The sequence below is a fragment of the Lethenteron reissneri genome, chromosome 47 (genome assembly GCF_015708825.2).
Source record: "Lethenteron reissneri isolate LAM-NWPU_2019-01 chromosome 47, ASM1570882v1, whole genome shotgun sequence".
NCBI classification, from domain to species: domain Eukaryota; kingdom Metazoa; phylum Chordata; class Hyperoartia; order Petromyzontiformes; family Petromyzontidae; genus Lethenteron; species Lethenteron reissneri.
In genome coordinates, this window is record NC_083825.1 from 1,387,093 (window position 1) to 1,410,716 (window position 23,624).

A 23,624-nucleotide genomic window follows, 5' to 3' on the forward strand; every position below is an offset into this window, starting at 1 on the left:
GCTATTCTTTGGGTCTTTCGGTAAAGTCACGTAGATAGAAAAATAATAAAATAAAATAAAATCATGACGTTTCGATCGCAACACGAGCAATCGTCTTCAGCTGAAAAAAGTACAGCAGGCGTTCTGATGAGGCAGGAAGACATGTAGCGAGAGAGCTACTGCAGCCAGAGGTTATATTGGTTTAAAGTGGGCGGGCTAGAGATGCTATTTCACTTGATTTTTTTGCTTTCTGTAACACATTCCTGCGGAGGGAGCTGGTAGGAACGTTGGGTTGCTCGGTCAATGGCCAGGGTCAACGGCGGCGTGGTGTATTCCGCAAATATGCCCGACTGTGAGGGCGGGCACAAGCCGGCGTGAGTAGGTTAAACGTTGAGTTTTATAGGGGCACCACGGGGTGACCAGCCCCTACCCACCCAGCCCCACCCCTCCCACCGCCCACCCAGCCCCTCCCCACCCTCCCCTCCCCACCCTCCCCACCCAGCCCTCCCTCCCCACCCTCCCCTCCCCACCCAGCCCCTCCCTGCACGACGGACGGACACAATAATCCCCTGTGGGCTGGTGTAACCAGGAGGTTCCTACCAGTAAAAAGGTAATGGTAAAAAGGTGCACAGTTCATTATACCGAATCGTTCTTTATCGAATGTATGTACGTTGAACTTTTTTCGCACCACACGTGGCCAACCGTGCTCATCGCGGGAAGGACACCAAACTAAACACAAAACTCAGTTCTAAAGAAATTCGTTTTCAGTCTACACACATCGAGGTATGACCGTACTGTACATCAGAGAGGTTCCCGCAATCCCAGCCATCCCTATCGTTACATTTTCTTCATGAGGAACATACACAAGAGGACTTGGGCAGGACATGTGGCTCGAAGGGATGATGGGCGCTGCTAGAGACTATGAAAGGAGTGGCAGCCAAAGGAGATGACACGCTCGAGAGAGGACGTCAACCACCGACATGGAGTGATGAAATCTGCTCATGTGCTGGAGCTATAGATGGCCTCGACTTTTTCATTGTGAGATCGCAATAGATAGAAAACATGTATCCAGTATATGATAGATCATGGCCGATGATGAAGATGTTGATTGCAGTTCATATTAATTCAGAACGTAAACAAATTGGATGTATCTGTTTTTACGGCAGGTGGTCTTTCAATAGGTATTTTTCACCCTTAAAACTTTCTTAAGGGGTGCCACGGTGGTGGGATGTTAACTATCTCGCCTGGTATACAGGAGTGCGTGGGTTCGATCCCAACCCTGACCGCCTGCTGTATGTTTGGAGTTTGCGTGTTTCTCTCTCCGTGGTCGCGTGGATTTTTCTTTGGGTCCTCCGTTTTTTCCCTCCAAATTTAGAAACGTGCGTTTAGAGTATTTGGCTGCACCAGATTTCTGAACCCACTTCGTTGAGCTGTCATTTGTGTCCAGGTCGCTTCTGAAAAAAGATCTATACAGCTCAGTTTAGTTTCATAGCGTGTTTTGGGTTAGATGGAGTAAATGTGCATATGTCGTAAACCCACCATCACCCGACACAGCCAATTAGTAAGGTTTGTCACGTGAGCAAAACGTGCGAATTGTAAGCGTTGTGAGTTTGGTCTCCGAGACACGGGTGTGCTGAAGTGCGTGGAGATTAGTAGGAGACACGTGGAGGCTTTAACACAACTTTTTGTTCTCTCTATACAGGGTGCTTCAAAAAAATGTAAACACTTCTGATAATTTGCACCGACACCACAAGAAATGTGCTGCCTCAGGGCTCTGGAGACCACCTGGAGAAGATTCCAGGCAATGTGTTGACAATGATGGCGAACAAGTGGAGACTCTTTGACTTTTTGAAGCTATTAACATTCATTTGTTATAATGTTACAGTGTATTATCCGTTCTATTTCCATTAAAAACGACAGTATCATGTAAGTGTTAACAAATTTTTTAAGCACTCTGTATATTCATTTCTTCATTGCCTACATAGATAATCTAAGTCGTGTACGCATGCATAAACCACGCAATAAACACGTCCATCACTGGCTGCTCAGCAGTTGCGTTTATACTAGTGGAATCCGATGAGCTACGAAGCTCGTGTTCACAGATGTCCAGTGGGGGCACGGGGTAAGAACGATATAACAACAAGCAACACGATAGGAGTGCAAAGCACAATAAAGTTAAACAAATCACACAAACACACACAAAACTACAGCAGTAAACCATCCCCATCCTACCAGGCAAAGCCCACTGAGATATTAACAAATGATAGCTCAACAAAGTGGCACTATTATTTGGACATTTGCAGCACCAAAAAAATCCAAACAATCTCAACCGATAGCGGAGATCAAATGCGCTACCGGGGGGTTCACAGCTGGGCCTGACCCGTCATTATCATTCCCCACCGCCTCCCCAAAAAAGACAACAAAGACCCTCTAAAGTTAGCTCTCAAAAGGCCAAAGGGAAAAGCGTTTCTGATGTGCGCTTAATTTACGGCGCAGTGCGCGCCCATTTCCGACGCCCCTCTTCGTCAATCCACTGCTAAATGAAGGCATTGAGACACATTGGGATAAGCGATTGCAAATAATCAAACTTGGTTTAAAAAATAAAAGTATACATTTCAAAAAATGTCAATTGTTTTCTAACAACTGCCTGATGATGCTGGCTGTATCTATCAGTGAAATGTCATCCCAAATTGCTCACCGTTGGGAATTGCTCTCCAACGCACCGGTGTGCTGAAGCAGTTATACATTTACGCGTTTAATCACGAGACAACTTTATTCATTGTCCGTGTCTGGTGGAGGATGTTTTTTTCTTCTACGAAACACATTTTACTTACGAGATCTCACCCAAACATCTATAATGAAACTTCACTTCATTGCCGCTCGTGTTATATTAATATAAACACCTGTCATTCTCAATTTACTGCTGGAAGGTTTCCCCCACGTCATGTCAGTCATGCTGGGGTTATTTGGCCATACTGCGGCATGCTGGTCAGTGGGGGTCACTGAAAGATGAGGGGGGGCGGGGGTGCCCAGGGCTGGTTCAGATATCACTTGCCACTGATGTTAGCCGCGGCCCGGAATAGAATTGAGGAAGTGAATAACCATAGGCGACGCTATTCCTGTTGCAGTGAAATTAACGTGTTTGAATGTATGCACGTTGAACTTATTTCGCACCGTACGTAGTCAACCGTGCTAATCAGAGGTGTGGAGGGAAGGACAACAAACTAAACACAAAACGCAGTTCTTTAGAAATGAGTTTTCAATACAGATTTAATCTCTGAAAACATGTGCATTGTCTTTGAAACGGATTGGCCTACACCGGAGACAGCCTTCTTTATGGCCTAGTCTCACCAGGGTCAGATCAGAGAACGCCAAAAAGGCGACCAGCACAAAGACAATGCCACGCGTATCAGAGCATTTGTAGCTCGGGGTGAGCAGCTGATTGCTTGCAAAATGTACCCATTTGGTGTTTGAACATCTTAACACGTTTTATTGCCAGAAAGGGTAAACCCTATTCGTATGTTTAATACTTTGATACTGGTAACAATGGTCCCATGATACATATTCGATCAGTTTAAACAAAGCGGTGGAAACGGAGAGACTTGGAGTTGGCAGCCGCAAGTTCATGCGCTAGGACCTCGGCCCGTGGCATTTGTAGTTCTTGATAGTTTTATTCACAGGGTCATGGGCCCTGTGGCTGGACACTGGGAAAACAGAGCTCTCCAAATAAATAATTATATCGCAGGGGTTAACGATGGGGCTTTTACCCTATGAATTGCAAGTAATATCTGAACCGATCCAAATTCACCAAACTTGCGCTGACCGGCGTGGTGAAGTATGGCCAAACAACCCCCGTTACCAACTACGGTCACGAGGATGAACTCGGGCTGTAAGTAATCGTCATCATCATCATCATCCTACCCGTGAGCCTCGCTGGCTTGACACATTCCCTGACCGTAATTCCCACCAAATCAACATCTTCTGGCCCCTAATCATTCTCACACAGACGAGAGAACGACAGATTTGTGGATGTTATCATATTATGAAGCAATTGGAGCAATGCACTTTTAAATCTAGATTGAAAACTAATTTCTTAAAAAAGTTTTTTGTTTTTCGTTTGCTGGCCTTCCCCCGAAAAACGGTTGGTGATGTACGGTGCGAAAGAAGTTCTACATACTGTACATACAGCTCTCCAACGTGTTTACGGGTTGTACCACGTGTTGTCCGGCATGATGTCCCACGTTTTTCTCCGTGGGAAGAATTCAGTAAACCCCTGATTTGCGCAGAAGAGAATTCAGTGCAGCAATTGTACTCAACAAACGCTGAATGTGGCCCAATGCTATCCTCCTCAACCAAATAGAGGAACCAGCTTCAACACCAGGCTTGTATAACCTTCACAACCCCAGGGCTTAATTTTAGGCAGGTCTATTGGGGGTCAAAACACCACATCCCGTGCACCTGTCACTCGCTGTGGCTATTCGTCACGAGCCACCATCTCCAGTCAACCAGCGACCCGGACAACATTTCTGCACCAGGGCACATCACATCCAGTACACCACTCACCGTGGCAAGGGCTGTTAGTCATCATCATTATGTCCGGCAACATGCGGCAGAACCAGCAAGGGCGACGCGGTGGCGAGATGTTAACTACCTCGCCAGAACGTCGTGGGTTCGATTCCTGACCCTGACGCCTGTTGTATATTTGGAGTGTGCACGTGCTTGCCCAAGCGTTTAGAGTATTTGGCTGCTATAAATGTCCACGTGATAAGCCACTTCGTTGAGCGATCGTTTGTGGCCAGGCCGCTTCTGAAGAAGAGCTGCACAGCTCAGTGAGCCTTACCTGGTCAAATAAACAACGAGCGGTGGCACTGTGGTTAGCCCACGGCGCTATGAACCTGCACCCAGCTCGATACCTGCTCGCGGCCAACACCAGTGTTTATCTGAACGGATCCTGGGTCTCCCCTAGGTCGACTCAGCCTCAAATTAGTAGCTAGTGCTATGTGTAAAAATTGCTACTAGGGAGATAAAGGCGGCCGGGCCTAGTGCTGTTCAACCACCCCATCGTGTGCCGTGCCAGCCTTCATTGGTGCGATTCGCTAGCAGCATTTTCCCCAGAAGTCTGTTAAGGGGACGTCCATAAATGACGTCACGCACCTAGGGGGGGGGGGGTTGTGACGATGTGTGACAAGGGGGGGGGGGTGAGAAATGTGACGTCACATCAAAATGCGCAACTTTAAATAAATATAGACAACACGTTCTACTTAATTAAATACACTTTTTAATAAATGTTTTCTCCTACAACATCAGAGTGCAGCGCCACATTAAATACGCACTACAATGACAATAGCTTAAAGCGATTTGAAGCATGTTTTATTTGAAAAATGGAAATATGGTTTTGGGGGGGGGGGCGGGCAGAGCTTTGTGACGTCATATTTGAGGGGGGTCTGACTTTTTGTGACGCCGTGTGACGAGGGGGGGGGGGGTCAAAAATCGTCCAAAATCGCGTGACGTCATTTATGGACGGCCCCTAAAGGCTACACGGCGGGAGGGTGGGTATTTGTGTTGCCCCTATTAGTCAAGTCACCACTGGATGAGGCCATGCCTCACGCAACCCATCGCTCCGCTTATTTGGCCACACAACGCTGGCGAAGCAAGTCGCCGACTCTTCGCCATACGCACGAAAGAAAGGACCACGACGCTTGTTGAAGACAGGAGAGAGCATAGACGTGGGAGCCATAGACGTATACAGTACAACAATTGACTTTGCCCTGCTCCTCTGCTTGTCCCCATCGCAGCCACCGCAGCATCCTATAACAACCCTGTTACGAGATACGAGCGATGATAACGGATGGAGTCAACAATCACCTGCTGCAGAATAACAACACATCGGCCATATAGAGCTAAATGTACAGCCCCTGGAGTCGGCCGGGGCAAGGGGGAGGTTGCGGGGGTACTGGTGGTGGTGGTGGCGAGTTGTATGTACGTACTGCTGAACTTCTTTCGCGCCGTACGTAGCCAACCGTGCTAATCGGAGGTGCGGGCGACAACAAAAACAGACAAAAAGCAAGTTTTCAAGAAATCAGTTTTCAATCGAGATGATTATTTAAAAGTGCATCTGAAAGCGCATCGCACCCGGGGACCCACGTTAATGTGGCAGCAAAGCGTCTCGCAAGGATCTCCGCGTCCTCTTAACCTCTAAGAGCTCTCGTTGCAAAGAGCGTTCCAGACGGCCGCAGAAAGCGCATCTGAAAGCGCGCTGGGGTTCATCTCTAACAACGCTTTGCTTAGACGCATCGCACCCATGCGGGGGGGGGGGGGGGCAACGTAACGTGGCAGCGTCTCCCAAGATCCCCGCTTCGGCTGACTCCTGAAAGCTCAGTGGCCGAAGAGCGTTCCAGACGGCCGCAGAAAGCGCATCATCTGCAAGCGCGCGCGCGTGCGCTGGGGGTTCGTGGCTAACAACGCTTTTCTCAGACGCACCCATGTGGGAGACCCCGCCACGTTAACGTGGCAGCGTCTCCCAAGATCCCCGCTTCCTCTTAACTCCTGCGAGCTGCAGTGGGCGTACACCGGCCAAACTCTCTGCGCCCAATGGCAGAGCCGCGATTCCTCCGTGCGTATTGCGTGAGCTCAGGAACGCGGTACTGAGGATGATGATGATGATCGGGAGAGCCTGCGGGGGATGGAGACGGCCTCTCGCCTAAACTTGCGACGAACTTGCCGCTGCTGCTCGAGTTCTTCGTTGCCGTGGTGGTTGTTGCTGTGGTTGTGAGCGGTTAGCCGCTGGTGGTTGCTGTTAGTGGGAGTCGCTGCTGCTGCTGTTGTTGCTGGCAGGAGAATGTTGGGGATGTACGTTCCTGAGCGATTCTCGCTCAAGCCGTCACACGTGCAGCAAGGCATAGGCTTGTACACGGCTCGCCGGGTCACCAAGGTACATGATGGAGATGACGGTGATGATGGTGGTGATGGTGGTGATGATGATGAATGTGGTAGTAGTCACGACAGATGTCCAAATGCCGGAATCCGTGTTCACGACAAGTCGTATATTGGTTTGCTACCGTTTTTGAACGGACGGTTCGTATTCATGGTTGGACTCACCCCCGCCATAGGAACGTGGACTGTAAACGGGAGATCGGCACCGCCTCTCCGCTCATTTGTGCAGGGAATCCCTTTGGCTTGATGAGTTGGTGGTGGCTTTGGTGAGGCAGTGTGAATTAGGTTATGATGACGGCGGTGGTTATGATGATGATGGCAGTGATGTTTAAATGTCGGCACTCGGATTCACTGTTACACTACAATCGTTATTGGTGTTGTCTTGGTGATGATCGTGGTGATGCAGTGCGAGTGAGGGCGCGGTGAGAGTGTCTGATGATGATGATGACGATGCAAGTTTCACGCTGATGCCAGTGATGTCCCGACGCAGGAACTTGCCGTGTTCACTGTTGCACTGACAACCGTCCGGATTCGCTATTGCCGCTGTGGAGTTGTTGGTGGTGATGACGTTTAAGAAGAGTGAAAGGGTGTGGGAGAGTAACGGATGATGATCATCATAGCCGTGATGATGATGATGATACTTCATGGTTCATGATGGTCACATTCATACAGGACAGATGCTCGTTCAAATGCCGGTCGCGTGTGTTCATTGCGACACTGCTGCAACCAACAGCACAACCAACAGCACAACCAATAGCACAACCAACAGCACAACCAACAGCACAACCAATAGCACAACCAACAGCACAACCAATAGCACAACCAATAGCACAACCAACAGCACAACCAATAGCACAACCAACAGCACAACTAACAGCTCTGATCATGTCGACGGGTGGCTGCTCGTTTGGTGGTTGTGCTGGGAGTGAGAGTCGAGTGAGAGTTGAGAGTGAGAGTCGAGAGTGAGTTGAGAGTGAGAGTTGAGTGAGTGAGAGTCGAGTGAGTGAGAGTTGAGAGTGAGAGTTGAGTGAGTGAGAGTTGAGAGTGAGAGTCGAGTGAGTGAGAGTTGAGTGAGTGAGAGTCGAGAGTGAGAGTCGAGTGAATGAGAGTGAGAGTTGAGTGAGTGATAGTTGAGAGTGAGAGTCGAGTGAGTGAGAGTGAGAGTTGAGAGTGAGAGTTGAGAGTGAGAGTTGAGAGTGAGAGTCGAGTGAGAGTTGAGAGTGAGAGTCGAGAGTGAGAGTCGAGTGAATGAGAGTGAGAGTCGAGTGAGTGAGAGTTGAGTGAGTGATAGTTGAGAGTGAGAGTCGAGTGAATGAGAGTGAGAGTTGAGAGTGAGAGTTGAGAGTGAGAGTCGAGAGTGAGAGTCGAGTGAATGAGAGTGAGAGTTGAGTGAGTGATAGTTGAGAGTGAGAGTCGAGTGAGTGAGAGTTGAGAGTGAGAGTCGAGAGTGAGAGTCGAGTGAATGAGAGTGAGAGTTGAGTGAGTGATAGTTGAGAGTGAGAGTTGAGAGTGAGAGTTGAGAGTGAGAGTCGAGAGTGAGAGTCGAGTGAGTGAGAGTTGAGAGTGAGAGTTGAGTGAGTGAGAGTGAGAGTTGAGTGAGTGAGAGTTGAGAGTGAGAGTTGAGAGTGAGAGTCGAGTGAATGAGAGTGAGAGTTGAGTGAGTGAGAGTTGAGAGTGAGAGTTGAGAGTGAGAGTCGAGTGAATGAGAGTGAGAGTCGAGTGAGTGAGTGAGTGAGAGTGAGTTGAGAGTGAAAGTATGCGCGGAATGCGCCAGCCACGTCGGCAAACGGGGCGCTGCTTGGTACAGTGAGGGCGAGTCACGGCAGTCTCTCGCCTTTCCCAACCAACCACACTCGTGTCCAAACACGCGTGTTGCCTGTTACACGCGTGTCGAGTCTTACACGCGTGTCTGTGAGTGTGTGTGGTATGTCGTATGGGAGCGGTAGTGCAGCGGTCAGCGCGCCGCGCTACGAACCCGGCGACCCGAGTTCGATTCCCGCTCGCGGTCAACGCCGGTGACGATTATTTAGACCTCCCCTAGGTCGACTCAGCCTCAAATGAGTACCTTTGCGGTCTGTTAACATCGCCACTGGGGGGAACCAAGACGGCCGGGCGTGGTGCTGGCCACCCACCCCCTCGTGTGCCGTGCCGGCATTCATAGGTGCTCGCTAACAGCACTTGCCCCAGCAGTCTGTTAAGGCTACACGGGGGGACCGTGCTAATCGGAGGTGCTTGGGGGATGGACAACAGACTAAATACACACACGCAAATCAATTTGTCAAAAATGTAGTTTTCAAAAGGACTGTTACATGTGCACGGCCCTATTATTGCCAATCCACTGCTGGACGTGTGGCTCTCCCCCACGCAAGGCCATCGCGGTGGCTAGTTGACCATACTTCACCACGCTGGCGAAGCGTGTTGATGATGATGATGACAATAATACTTATTATTAAGGACTTAGTAAACTTCGTCACCGCATGGGGACCGACCACACGCTTTGTCAGTGCGGGTTGAAGGGCAGTGAGCAAAGACGTGGGAGCATAGACGCACCGTACAACGGTGGCTGTTACAGCTCTGCCCTCTGCTGCACAGACCGTAACCTCGCAGCATCCTATAACAACCCTGTCCTATCGGTACTATCCAGCCTCAAAAGCTGCTTCGCTTCAGATACGTTGCGAGCGATTTAACGGATGGTCTAACCATTCGTCAGCCGAAGGACACATCAGCCATGCAAGTGAAAGCGCAGCCCCTGCAAGTGCCTGTTCATGTCACTGCTAATGGATGTAAGAGGGCTCTCGTGAGCTTCCTTCAGAGGCGATGTACCCGACTCTTCCACACCGGTCCACTGTTTCAGCTGCTGCCGAGGGAGATAAAATTGGCGATCTTTGGATTGCAAGTCCATTGTGGTGACCCGTGAACCCAGGGCGAAATTATGAATCGACCATGCTGCCTTGGAATGCCTACATCAGGGTTATGTGAAGTGGTTCGTGCTCACTTCTCTGTGTTAATGGTACATTTCAGGGCTTGTATCGGGGTTCCGCCTAGTTTGGTATTGGGTTAGAGAAAGTCTTTCAGAGGAAGAGTGAGCGTTCGGGGTGAGAGGGTTATTGTTACAGTAAAGGGATTAGCGATATGATTTAATTTCTCACATGTAGACTCGAGTAAGCACGCGACCTGAAGCCAGAGCCCAAATCTTCCGGTGAAACTCTCTGTCGGCTCCCACCAACCCCGCACTGAACTCCCCGTAGCGAGACTCACAACCTCCATCCTCCCCTCTTCACCAAGGACCAGGGGCGTTACTGCTGGACTTCGTTTCTCTGTAGCCGTCCCCTCGGTCTGGAGTGCGGCTATCATGATCATCGCTGCACATTCGCAGCAGCAGCAGCAGCAGCGTTCGATCTACACTAACCTCTGAGGCCTCAACATCTTTCTCAAAGTCCTCAACCTCCTTTCGCCTGGCTTTGATTGACACCGAGCTGGGCTCCGTAACTCAGCGACACAGAGTCATTGGTGTCGGGGAAATATTGTGCTCGTTACAAAATTGCATTCTTCTTATTATAAGAGGCCAAGTACCCGCTAGACTAGAGAGAGTATCTCTCGAGCAGTGGGTGCAGCAAGCAATCGCAGGGCTGCACAATGGCCTCGAGTCAAGTGGAGTTGTGAGCGAGAAGACACTCGCTCTTGAACAAACCTCGCCGCATACACTTGTGCTCTTTGCAAATGTGGCCACTGTTTGCTTTGGACGAGCCACGTGCGTTCTGTTTACGCGGCGCCGTGTTGACGTCCGCACGTCGGGAAAAGCGAAACATTCACTGACAAAAGCATCGCTGTGACTTTTAATGAGAAATTTGACGCCGATGTCCAGCGGTGACGAGGAAAAGCGTGAGATCGAATCTGTCCGCTCTACTCCCTCCCTGTGGTCTTTGTTCTGCCAATTGGCGTGGGATTGTTGGCTGCGTGGCACTTCCAGTTTCTGTTCTGTTGAACTCCGGAACTCGCGTCGAGTGTTACACAAAGTTAGAGACCATCGACCAGAGGACTCGCAGTGGCTAAGACAACGTCTCTTTTTTGTATGCCCCTACCAGTAAAAACACGCGCGTTATTATGTTTGGCTGCTATAAACTGTGAAGCTTGTCAAGTTAAGTCGATGTTGTTTAAGCAGGTGAGAACTCGCAAGAGACCAGGATGAGTGGGTCATCACCGTGATGACAAAATTCAAATACAAATAAAACGAACGTACACATAGGAATGAAGGAAATATTGAGCGGTGGACTGTTTTCAGAATGTGATATTAGTGGATAAGTCCATCCTTTCGGCAATGCTGTCTGCCTGTGCAAACGACTTAGAGCATTGCTCTTCGTTGCAAGTCATGAGCCAGTGGTGTAAATTCCACATTTATTTTCTGGGGTCTTGTGATGTCTTTATTTCCCCCTGGTGATAACCATTATTGCCTTTTCTAAATGGAATTAAAAAAAGATCTTAACTCACGTAACAACTTTCGCAGGTCATTCCACATAAGGTTCTAAATCAAAGTACAAATTCTCTAAAGCTACAAGTTACATAAAAAAAACGACTCCAACGTGAGGATTATATCTGGCCATGCCCAATATCTTTAGCAAATGATACTGACACTGGTCTTAGGGCATTCTCCGCACCAAACATCACTCGCCAGCGTGGTGAAGTATGTTTGGACAACACCCATGACCAACAAGGCGTGGGGGGAGGGGGCTTCATTCAGCAGTAGAATGACAAAAGTGCCGCGCGTATTAACTTATTTTTCTTCAAAATAAAAATCACGCAATTCTGCGTGCTTTCCATACACGTGTGTCGAACTTCTTCCGCACCGTACGTAGCCAACCGTGCTCTATTCAGAGGCGCAGGGTAAGGACAACAAACTAAACCTTGCACCGCTTGTGACCTTAATACGCAAGTCACACGTCTAGACGCAGCACGGACTTGATGGCTGTATCGTGTGCGGCATTCGAGTGCATTCAGTTACGATGCCTGAACGCCTCTGTAACCTGTTGTTTTTGTTTCGTGCGAATTTTCGTTGCAAAGGGGGAGAAATTTGGTCCGTTTGCCGGCGAGAAGCGGCTGCCGAACGAGATGGATGACAGCAAGGACCCTCGGCTCATGTGGGAGGTGAGACCAGATCGTCATCATCATCATGGAGAAGATCCTAGAGTGGTGGTCGACTGCGCTTGCTGATCTCGTCACGGAGCTTGAAACCATCACGCGAAGTCCGGTCATCCGAACTTCGCGTTATTTTGGCAAACCGTCGAACAAAGACGGTCACCGCACCGGGTGCTTTCAGATGCGCTTCTGCGGCCGTCTGGAACGCTCAATCTTTCAATATTAGATAGCCAATTGATCTATGCACTTTTAAATCATCTAGATTGAAAATGTATTAATTTCTAAGTGCTTTTTGTGTTTAGTTTGTCGTGCACTTTCCGATTATCACGATTGACTACGTGCGGTGTGAAAGAAGTTCAACATACACTTATATAACATTGGTTTCGTTTATGAGCCATCTGGGCCAGGATTGGGCAAAACTTCGCCACACATTTCACTCAGGCAAACGTAACATTATAACTAACAATACCATATTTAAGAATCACAAGTTCAACATACATGCATCATCAGTCTACATTTGTTCACTGCTTGTTGAAGGCCTCCCCCCCAACGAGCTTCTCCCGTCCTCAACTCTCACGGTCTCACAACGCAGCGTTGCCCGTCTGTCTGCCTCACCATAGCTCACATCATTGCTTCGTCTCCACCGTGAACATATTTCCGAGCGCGTTCCCTCCGTTTTACTGGCATTCCAGCGTCAGCCTCGACCACCTGCTCGCATCCCTTCCAATGCTGTCTCCTGTCCAAATCCACTAAGTACTTTTGTTAACGGTCAAAATGTTGTCTTTTTTAACTGCATATGTGCTTTTAATCATTTTTTTGCGTGTCTCTCACTGTAATTCCAAGCATGCCCATCTCCGGGATGTTTTTTGCCTGCTCGTCAGATTCTGTTCCGTGACTGTTGTGAATGCCCGTGGGGTTTCTTCTTGTCACCATGCCCACAGCAAGCCCCATATTGTCAGCAGCTGTCTCTGTGGCTCATGCAATAATGCAAGCTCGCACTCCCAACATCAACACAGCCACACACATACGTGCTACAAACATGGACGGCAAACTTTAATTTTTGCTGTTCTTGTTGTTGCCTAGCCAGCAAGGGATATTGTTCTCAGTGGTTTCAGAGCACATGGAAGGATGTATGAGGTGGCCACAGTAGATAGCCACTCTAAGGGCTTCTACAAATATCGCAGCAGCTTCTTCAGCACTTCAGGAAATTACCTTACAACTACAGGAAAGCACTCGACAAGACCTCCCCTTCCTATAGGCCCTAAATGTAAACCATTCACATCCTTGAAATACGCTTTCAAAGTCTTTGTAGGAGAACGTGTTTTAGTATCTGCAAATGTGTCCCAGTTCCAACACCAGTCATGTGAAAGAACATATTCAACACGTATGATCATATGTGTTGATTATGTCAGTAAAATGCTCATTTTTATTATTCTTTATTCTACCAAGTGAAGCCCACTGAGCTATGCAGCTCTTTTTCAGGCGCAACCTGGCCACAAACGATAGCTAACTAAGTGGCTTATCACGTGGGAATTTATAGCAGCCAAATAATCTAAACGCATTTTTCTAAATGTGAAGGTAAACCCCAGAGAATCCAGAGTAAAAATCCACGTGACCAAGGGGAGAACGTGCAAACTCCAAATATAGAGGCGTCAGGGTCGGGATCGAACACACGACCTCCTGCGTACCTGGAAAGAGAGATAACATCTCACCACTCGACTCGCAATCCATTCGTTGTTGTTTTGATTGGCTGCAATTAGTTTCCATAACTTCCCGATAATGCCGAGGCTGATGGGTTGAATCCCGACATATATACATGTATAAGTGCGTCCTAATGTTTGAGACTGTATGGTATATGTTGTAATTAAATGGGGGAAATGTTTAGTTTGAAGTTTAAACGAACTGTTCTGCTTCACCGGTGTGGATGGGTAGACCCTGTTCTCTGTGTGTGTCTGGGTGAGTTCAGGTGAGAGTGTGGATGGGTAGACCCTGTTCTCTGCGTGTGTCTGGGTGGGTTCAGGTGATGAGTGTGGATGGGTAGACCCTGTTCTCTGTGTGTGTCTGGGTGGGTTCAGGTGAGGAGCCTGGATGGGTAGACCCTGTTCTCTGTGTGTGTCTGGGTGGGTTCAGGTGAGAGCGTGGATGGGTAGACCCTGTTCTCTGTGTGTGTCTGGGCGGGTTCAGGTGAGGAACCTGGATGGGTAGACCCTGTTCTCTGTGTGTGTCTGGGTGGGTTCAGGTGATGAGTGTGGATGGGTAGACCCTGTTCTCTGTGTGTGTCTGGGTGGGTTCAGGTGATGAGTGTGGATGGGTAGACCCTGTTCTCTGTGTGTGTCTGGGCGGGTTCAGGTGAGGAACCTGGATGGGTAGACTCTGTTCTCTGTGTGTGTCTGTGTGGGTTCAGGTGATGAGTGTGGATGGGTAGACCCTGTTCTCTGTGTGTGTCTGGGTGGGTTCAGGTGAGAGTGTGGATAGGTAGACCCTGTTCTCTGTGTGTGTCTGGGTGGGTTCAGGTGAGGAGCGTGGATGGGTAGACCCTGTTCTCTGTGTGTGTCTGGTTGGGTTCAGGTGAGAGCGTGGATGGGTAGACCCTGTTTTCTGTGTGTGTCTGGGCGGGTTCAGGTGAGAGCCTGGATGGGTAGACCCTGTTCTCTGTGTGTGTCTGGGTGGGTTCAGGTGAGGAGCGTGGATGGGTAGACCCTGTTCTCTGTGTGTGTCTGGTTGGGTTCAGGTGAGAGCGTGGATGGGTAGACCCTGTTTCTGTGTGTGTCTGGGCGGGTTCAGGTGAGAGCCTGGATGGGTAGACCCTGTTCTCTGTGTGTGTCTGGGCGGGTTCAGATGAGAGCGTGGATGGGTAGACCCTGTTCTCTGCGTGTGTCTGGGTCGGTTCAGGTGATGAGTGTGGATGGGTAGACCCTGTTCTCTGTGTGTCTGGGTGGGTTTAGGTGAGGAGCGTGGATGGGGAGACTCTGTTCGTGCTCGATGCCAGCAACCCCCGTCACGCGAACTGGCTGCGCTTCGTGCATCAGGCCCCGACACAGGACCAGAAGAACCTTGCCGCCATTCAGGTACAACGCTGCTCACGATACGCGCCCACTGCCCCTCATGACGGTGCATCGGGAAATCCTACGTGTGCCCGCAATTGCGGTGATAGTGACGTGGAGGACCTACTCAGAACACCGTCCTTCAGGTTTTGACAAGAGACTCGTCGCGAAATTTTGTCGGTGGCGAGATATTAACTGCCTCACCCAGTATACGGGAGGTCACAGTCGATCCCGACCCTGACGCCTGCTGTATATTTGGAGTTTGCGTATTTGCCCCGTGGTCGTGTGGAGTTTTCTCTGGGTCCTCTGGCTTTTCCCTCCACATTCAGAAACCTGTGTTCAGAGTATTTGGCTGTTATAAACTCCCACGTGATAAGCCACTTCGTTGACCTATCATTTGTGGCCAGGTCACTTCTGAAAATTAGCTATATAGCTCATTTGACCTTACATGGTAAAATAACAATAGTCTATAGTCTTAATAAGCATGCAGCATCCTTTCCTCCTTCACAGATGTGTGTTTTTACACATCCCATGAGCCGCACAGCCTTCTGGGAGTGTCGGCTAATGTATGTCGAAGCCGGTCCACAGTTTGCTCGCGTTGAACCAACGTTGCTGAAATGATGTTTCGCAATACCCCGATCTGCGTCACTTTGTTAACGCCACTGCCCGATGTGCGTCACCTCAACCCACACTCACGTGGCTGTCGGCATCGTCCGTGCTCTCTCGTTATCCGTCGCCTCTCAGCCCTCGCCTCCACCACCTACTCGCCTGTGAATCGCTTTGATTGACGTCGTTTCGATATTCGCCTTTCAGGAACGCACCCCCACGTAAATTGGGGTATTAATGTACTTCCAGAAGGCCGTATGGCTGATTGGATGAGTTATTAATGTTTTATTTTATTTTATATGGAGGGACAGGAGATGTATGTACTATTCATATATTAATTTAGTTACTTACATTCTCGACACCGACGCTAAGGATGATTTTGTTTTATCTTCCAGTATTTCAAATATGTGCCTTGTACACTTATTATATGCGCATGCATGTCACCTCGCATTGCTACGGATTTTCAAGTCTTGAGCTTGACATTCTACACACTGAGCCTCAGTAATCTTGAGTTGATTCGAAGAATGTCTACAATATTTTCAGTAATCGGCAAAGAAGAGGTACTATACTTTATTAATTTATTTCTAAATATAGTACAACGTCGCATCCATCCAATCCTCACATATCCGCCTTGACCAATTCACCACCATCTACCCACTGCGGCATTTGTGCACGGCGGTGTGAGAGTAGATTGTATCTAAGTTCAGATATCCGACCTTTTCACATATCCGCCTATACCTTGTATGTTCGTTGAACGTCTTTCGCACAGTATGTGGCCAACCGTGCTAATCGAATACACGACACTGCACTGCACTTAACCTCTCCTATTCTTGCATAGTTGCACTAGTTCCCTGTGTTGTTTCTCGATGTGCGGAACGTGAGATACCCTGCTGCTTGTATTTAAGGCTTTACGGCGGCGAGCTCCACCTAATATCCCGCAGCCGATGCAATGTCACGTCCCTTTAAAGGTGTTTAATACCTGACGATGGTGCCCTCCTACGAGAACCTCGATGGTGGTCATGTTCTTGTGGTGATCGGCGTTTACTGTCGTGGCCTCCCAGGTTGTCGAACTCTTTGCTGGTACCCCTGGTTGTAGAACTCTCCACTGGTACCCCTGGTCGTGGAACTCTCCACTGGTACCCCTGGTTGTAGAACTTTCCACTGGTACCCCTGGTTGTGGAACTCTCCACTGGTACCGCTGGTTGTGGAACTCTCTGCTGACACCCCTGGTTCTAGAACTCTCTGCTGGGAACCCTAGTTGTGGAACTCTCTGCTGGTACTTACGTTCATGATGGACTTGCAGAACACTTATCCAGCTCAGTCTTTACGAAGCGCAACCGGGGGCACTTCTGTAACTGCACGAACGTTCACGCGGCCGGTTCGAGAGAACGCCAACGCTCTCCCGTAACTCACGCGTGCGCACGGACGCATGCACGTGCACACGCGCGCGTGCGCATGCAAAGCGGTCACAGGTGCTCGCAATATTCTGCCACGCGCGTTAAATTTTACCGCGGTAATGTAGTACTGCTGCTTACACTTTCTACGTTTTGCCAGAGCAGTAATCCATCAGCGGACTCGCTCTTGAGCCAGACCTGCGGTCGTGGGCTTTATGCTATGAAAAAGGCATTTGCACGTGATAAGCCACTTCGTTGAGCTCATCACTTGTGGCCAGGTGGCTTCTGAAAATCGTTTTATAGTATCAGTGGGCCTTACCTGGCAAAATATAAAATAATGGTTCATAGTTTGAGTTATTGCTGTGTACTTGACTTATAGCTTTCGTGACTGCAGGAATTCCTATTCTTGGGTCTTTGGGTAAAGTCACGTAGATAGGTTATTCTTTGTTATTTTCTTTGAACCTATCTACGTGACTTTACCGAAAGACCGAAGAATATTGCTGTGTACTGTTCGTCGGGTGCTCTCTCGCTACGGATTTCCATTCCATGGAAGTGTGGGGCGGCGGGGGGGGTGTTGGGGGTGGGGTCGGCTGGCGATATGCACAATGGAAACAACCGCTGGCTCTGTTTTTGGTCGTGTGTGTGTGTGTGAACGTGTCGTCCTACTCCACGGCGGCGTGAATGTGCTGTTGCACTTTGCAGAGAGGCTGCTGCATAATGAGACGCAGCGCCTTCAATGGGACGCAGCCCCCCACTCCCCCCCGAGCGCTTCGTAAAGTTATCCCCCCGGTGCTTGAATGGCGGCGGGCCAGGATCGTTGTTGCGGTGGAGCGAGCGAGTGAGCGATGCTTTTACACGCACGCTTTTTCTTCAAAGCCACCGGGTGCCACGCGCGGCATGGCTCAACCTCGGCATTACCGTTCACTGCCCAATCGAGGTGTGGCTTTATTGAGTTCACGTGGGAGCACCGGTGTCCCACTCTACATCTCCGTTCACCTCCGCTCGCAATCGTTGCCATTGGGAATGTAGGAGTGTGGGAGTCGGCAGTTGGATAGTTTAGCACCCAGATATGGGTCATTGCATTATTCCTGACTGCTACTGCTGCTGCTGCCTGTGGTTAATGTGCACTAACCACAGGCAGCAGCATTAACACAAAGTCGGTCCCTCCACGAACAAATTAAATCAATGTAATCGTGTTTACTCCACTAGCTTACGACGAGTCTTCCGGGAACGATATTTTCCAGTGGCATTTGTTGCGATCCTTTCGAGTCCTCTCACAATGCCCCATAGAAAATAATCCTTGCATGAAATGTTTCTCCGTCAGGGATACAATTCGTAACGAATAGATCAAATGTCAAGCACCGTCCATGTTTTTTTTTTTGACAAACGATCAGGAAATGACTCACGGTTGGGAGAAGCTGCCAGTGTCTGCGAGTGACTCAGTCGAGGTCAGCATGCCCAGGGGCCACGTTTAAAACAAAAAAGTACCCTCTCTTTAATTTCCCGATGGTTATGTGGCTTTGATCTTGACAATTGAGTGCAGTTATTGAGCGCCTGGTGGTGATGGCCATGCACGCCCTGTAATACCAGCACGGTGGAGTCGAGGGTTGGTGCATCGCGCAGACGCTGCGAAACTCGATTCCTATGGGCGTCGAGGCAATTTTTCAGGTAAATTTTCAGCATTTGGATGTTTGGCCAATACCGGTAACATTGTATTGTTTTTTTTTAAATTAGCTATGGGAGGAAACCGAAGAACCTGGAGAAATCCCATACAGAATAGCGTACAAAGACCACGCAGAAAAGAGCTCGAGTCGGGAATCAAACCCAGGAGCTTCTTACTTGTGAGGCACTGCGCCACCCAAATGTACTAAAATGTTAATTGTTGTTCTTCCCTCTTTGGTCTGTGTGTCCGCCACTGCGCTCGCTGAGATGTGATAATTTCCTAGGAGGGAGAGAACATTTTCTACTTGGCTGTGGATGAAATAGAGACCGACGAGGAGCTTCTGATTGGCTACCTGGACAGCGACACTGAGGAGGGGGAGGAGCTGCGTGATGAAGAGCCAATCAGGAGAGAGGAAGAGGAACGGCTCAAAGAGCCTTTGGAGAGAGGTATGCGTTGAGCCTTGATTATGGATTCGCGTGGATTTGGAGCTCGAGCCCACGTTTATTTAGCGTCGGGGCGCTTTTGTCCCCCTTATAATTTGTGTCTTTGATCTTCGCTAAAAGTGTGGATTTCATTTAAGCAACCTCCTGTGCAGCCACCCTCAAATTATCCGTGTCGTTCCGTGCTGGCATGGGAGTTTGAAAGAGCTGGAGTAAATCCCTGGGCCTCGCACAGGGCCTGCCCTCTGCTTGCAGATTAGTAGGGAGCCTCTCCGGTAGACGTCGCTTTGTCTGAGAGTCTGGTGCAACGAGGGTAAATTTAATAACGAAAATACAGAAAATTCTGCGTATGAATTATTCAAATTTATAATACCCATTCCATCTTAGGATCCCAATGCGTAATGCTGTGATTTTCTAGTTTGGTATTTAAGTTTTTTTGCTTAAATGTAATGGCTACTTCATTTTACTGCTGTCCAACTCGGGTTGAATGTATTATCGGTGTCCTCTCTGTAACGGTGGGCACGGTGACTCTCACAAAGATGATCCAGGACGAGCAAAACGTCAGCGTGAAAAGCCGTGATGCTATTTGGAAACTTGCCGTCGAGAAAACCGGCCACATTCCCCGCCAAGCATAATCGTAAAGACCGCGCTTTAGCCCAATGACCTTCGATCCAACAACTTTCACGAAACGTTCATAAAACATCCTCGCAGTGGCTTTTACCGGCTTTTGGCTCGCCATCGAACAAAGACGGTCACTGCATCGCACTCTTTCATCTGCGCTTCTGCGGCCGCCTCTAACGCTCTTGCTTCCAATATTAGGAAGCCACTGGAGCGAAAGATGCACTTTGAAATCTCGATTGAAAACTAATTTATTTAGAATTTATTTTTGTGTTTAGTTTGTTGTCCTTCCCCCGCACCTCCGATTAGCACGGTTGGCTATGTACAGTGCAAAAGAAGTTCAACATACATACATTTAAAAGCATCATTGGATTCGTTTATTTAATTTAATATTTCAGCCACCTGGGCCAGGATTGGGCAAAACTTAGCCCACATTTCACCCAGCACATACTAAGTGTTTATAACCTAACATTAAAACGATCAACATTTAAGAATCACAATTAACTGTAATATAGATGTTTTAGGTTATGATTGTGTAAATATAAATGTGCCGTAAAACCCGCCACCACCCGACACAGCCAATTACTAAGGTTTGTAATGTAAAAAAACATGCCAATCCGTTACTAGTACAGCACACCGGTGTGTTGGAGAGTAAACCCACAACATTTACATGTAATCACCACCGCTGAACGAAATGCTCCCGAGGACGAGACGCACGTTGGGAAGTGTTACAGAAGTCGTGATCGTGTACACGATTGTTTATTTATTTTTAGTTCTTTTTCTGCAAATAATTTATAATCTAGAAGGAAACAGAAACGGAGCTGAAACTGTAAGCTGCACGCCAGTTTATTTTATTTTTACGATGAATCTCTGTGGAAGTTTGCTGCATGGTTAAAATGCTAATTGGACCTCATTCAAATAAAAAAAACGTATTTCGTTTCCTTCAGAGGAAGGAAACTGCTACCGTTCGCCAACGTATACCGCGCTGTTTTGATATACACGCTGATGTACGGCAAACCGAAGAGCAGATGGTGGGAAACTAATCAGGGCAGGTCTTGGATCTGCCTGGAATCTGGTGAAAATCTGGTGGAGGGTAGCAAACGATTGGCGAGGTACGGTGGTGGTATCAACAGCTTTGACCACGATGACATCTTGATCCTGATTTCAATAAGTGCGGCCCTCTATTTCAGGATCTTGATTTCTGTGGAAACGGATTAAGTACAATTTTTTTTTTATTTTACCAGGTAAGGCCCACTTAGCTACATAGCTCTTTTTCAGAAGCGACCTGACCACAAACGATATTTCAACGAAGTGGCTTATCATATGGACATTTATAGCAGGCAACTACTCTACACGCATGTTTATAAGTGTGGATGAAAAAACCGGAGGATCTGGAGAAAACTCCACATGACCACAGAGAGAACAGGCAAACTCCAAATATACAGGCTCAGGATCTGGATTGAACCCACGACACCCTGTATACTAGGCGAGGTCGTTAACATCTCGTCACAGTGCCCCTCCCCTCCACCACATTTCACGTAAATAAAACGTCACCAAAATTACAATTCAATAAGGAACCCTTTGGAGTGGCTGAACAAAGCCGTTGGATAGCTTGACATTTTGAGCGACACAATTGATAGTGTGCGCACAAATTGCGTTGTCGTGAATTTGTGAAGTCAAAATCTGCCGCGCGCCTTCCGGCACATGAACAACACAAAATCTGACGCACGAGAGCGCAGCGGTTGACACAGAGACACCGGCACGCGATGTCACCGTAGAACGTCGTCGGACACTCGCCATGGCGGTCCTCTGGCATGTTTTCGGGAGGTTGTACCGCACGCTGTTGGGCGCAATGTCCGACGTTTCGTTTCGAGTCAAGAAGCTGCCGAGGCACGTGGAGCGAAACGTCTGAAGCCCCCGCAACTGAGCGACGTGCGGCATAACCGGGAAAGAGCAGTGGCAGAAAGCTGCACGGCAGTGCGACCGCGAAAACCCACGCGGCGGTGTCACTCGGCACGATGCGTACACCGACGTGGGAATGACCGGAGTTACGAATGTGTCCTCCCGAGAGAAATATCCGCAAACCCGGCTCGCGGTGTCTGCCTTGTCTTTGTTGAAAATCTGTCAAACTTTGGTTTTTATTTATTTGGAATTATCAGACCAACACTGGGGCTCCCGTTACGTCCGTCGCTTTGATGTGCACGTGCGCCACGCCTGCTTTGAATCCATTCAGATTTTTATCCGCAATAACTAGCAAAAAAAGGAAAGATAGCCTCCTGGCCGAGTGCCAGGCTAATTATGCGCAGGAAACAAACTTTTGTTGAAAATCCACATCCACCGCTCCGCCGATGTGGCGATGCCGCCGATGCCGCTGCAGCGGTGGCGTGTCCCGCGAGTCGGCGTGCGACATTCCGCCAAAAGAGCCGGAAGAGCCGGAAGAGCCGGGCCCTGCTTTCAATCACAACAGAAAGCGTGTCTCGTGCGTGCGGCCACTTCCCCAGAAACTCCCCCTGCGCTGTCGTCCACGGAGTGCGTCTTCTGCCAAGGCTCTCGGAAACGCGGAAAAGCGTGAGAAGTCGCCCCCCCCCCCTCTCTCCCCCTCCCAGTCATATAAAAATAATCTCCTCGATCACCAGCCGTTGGCCATGGTCAATCCTTTGCTGGATGAACTGAATGAAGGCCTCCCCCAAGCTGTCGCGATATAATATAATCTCTTGCGGTCCGGTGATGTAGGAATATAATCATTGAAAAGTTGTTAGAGGCACGGTATTTACTTGCTGTGCCGCTCTGCCTCTATCTCAAGAGAGAGATTTAATGACTCGGAGGCGTGAGGAACCACACACAAATGGGTTGAGACAGTGCCAACAATTTCCCAAGGTCGACAACGCCCTGTATATTAAGATGTTTTCAGCCAATGTATGAGTGTCTCACATTCTACCTGACACCGACAGACACGAGCTGATTTCATCGTTGAGTCTCCTTAGTGGCGGCACTCTCGGACACATTCCAATTCCTCGGCTGCCACTCGCAAAGTTCGCCACGTGATCTGCCGCATTTTGCCCTGCGTCATTGAGAGCTCCCATGAAGGGGGCATTTGTTTAACGTGCCACACGCTTGTCACGGAGTGGCAGCCGGGGAACGGAACACGTCCGAGGGGACATCCGGCAAGTCAGATCGAGCGTCGAAATCGACTCGTGCAGCAGGGCCTGGATGTATTTGTTACATGGCTGCGAATAATGCATTCATTTTATATTGCTTAATTCATGCCAACAGCATCCCAAAGCGCTGTACATGAATTACATATAAGGACCAAATCCCATATACTCGATTGTTTACGCACGGCACGAAAGAAGCCCAATACGCACACGAAATGAAAACCCAAGTAAGTAAATAAACAAATAAAAAATGGCACCAAAAGAAGAACAAATCACAAACAACAAAACATGATCACAAACAAAGAAATGAGTCAATTCGGTCACATCTCAGACCACAATCCCGACGTGATGATGACGAAGGGACGGATTTGTCGACATGTTACACTTGAGGCAACTGCGCAGGCTTTAGCGCTGCTCGTCAACGGGAAAGGTTTGAGGCTGTGCAGTCGAGAACGTGGAGTTTGTGGATGAGAGCCCAGTGGAGGCGGGGGTGAGTGGGTGGGTGGGTTCGATTCCAACCTCCTGTATGTTTGGAGTTTGTACGTTCTCCTCGTGGTCACGTGGCTTTTCTCTGGGTCCTTCGGTTTTTCCCTTCACATTTATGCAATTGGAGAATTTGGCTGCTTTACATTTCGATATGAAAATCCAAAATTAATATA

At 48.8% G+C, this 23,624-nt stretch overlaps 1 protein-coding gene across 1 annotated transcript in view; it reads left to right on the top strand.

The window, feature by feature from the left end:
- The first annotated feature begins 6,643 nt into the window (after nt 1–6,643).
- PRDM5 (PR/SET domain 5) overlaps nt 6,644–23,624 on the top strand; it is a 120,132-nt gene continuing 103,151 nt past the window's right edge. Inside the window, 4 exon segments of the mRNA XM_061571359.1 lie at nt 6,644–6,910; nt 11,971–12,054; nt 14,991–15,113; nt 19,036–19,198. Of these exon segments, the coding sequence (XP_061427343.1) occupies nt 6,818–6,910; nt 11,971–12,054; nt 14,991–15,113; nt 19,036–19,198 (463 nt within the window). The 5' untranslated portion in view covers nt 6,644–6,817.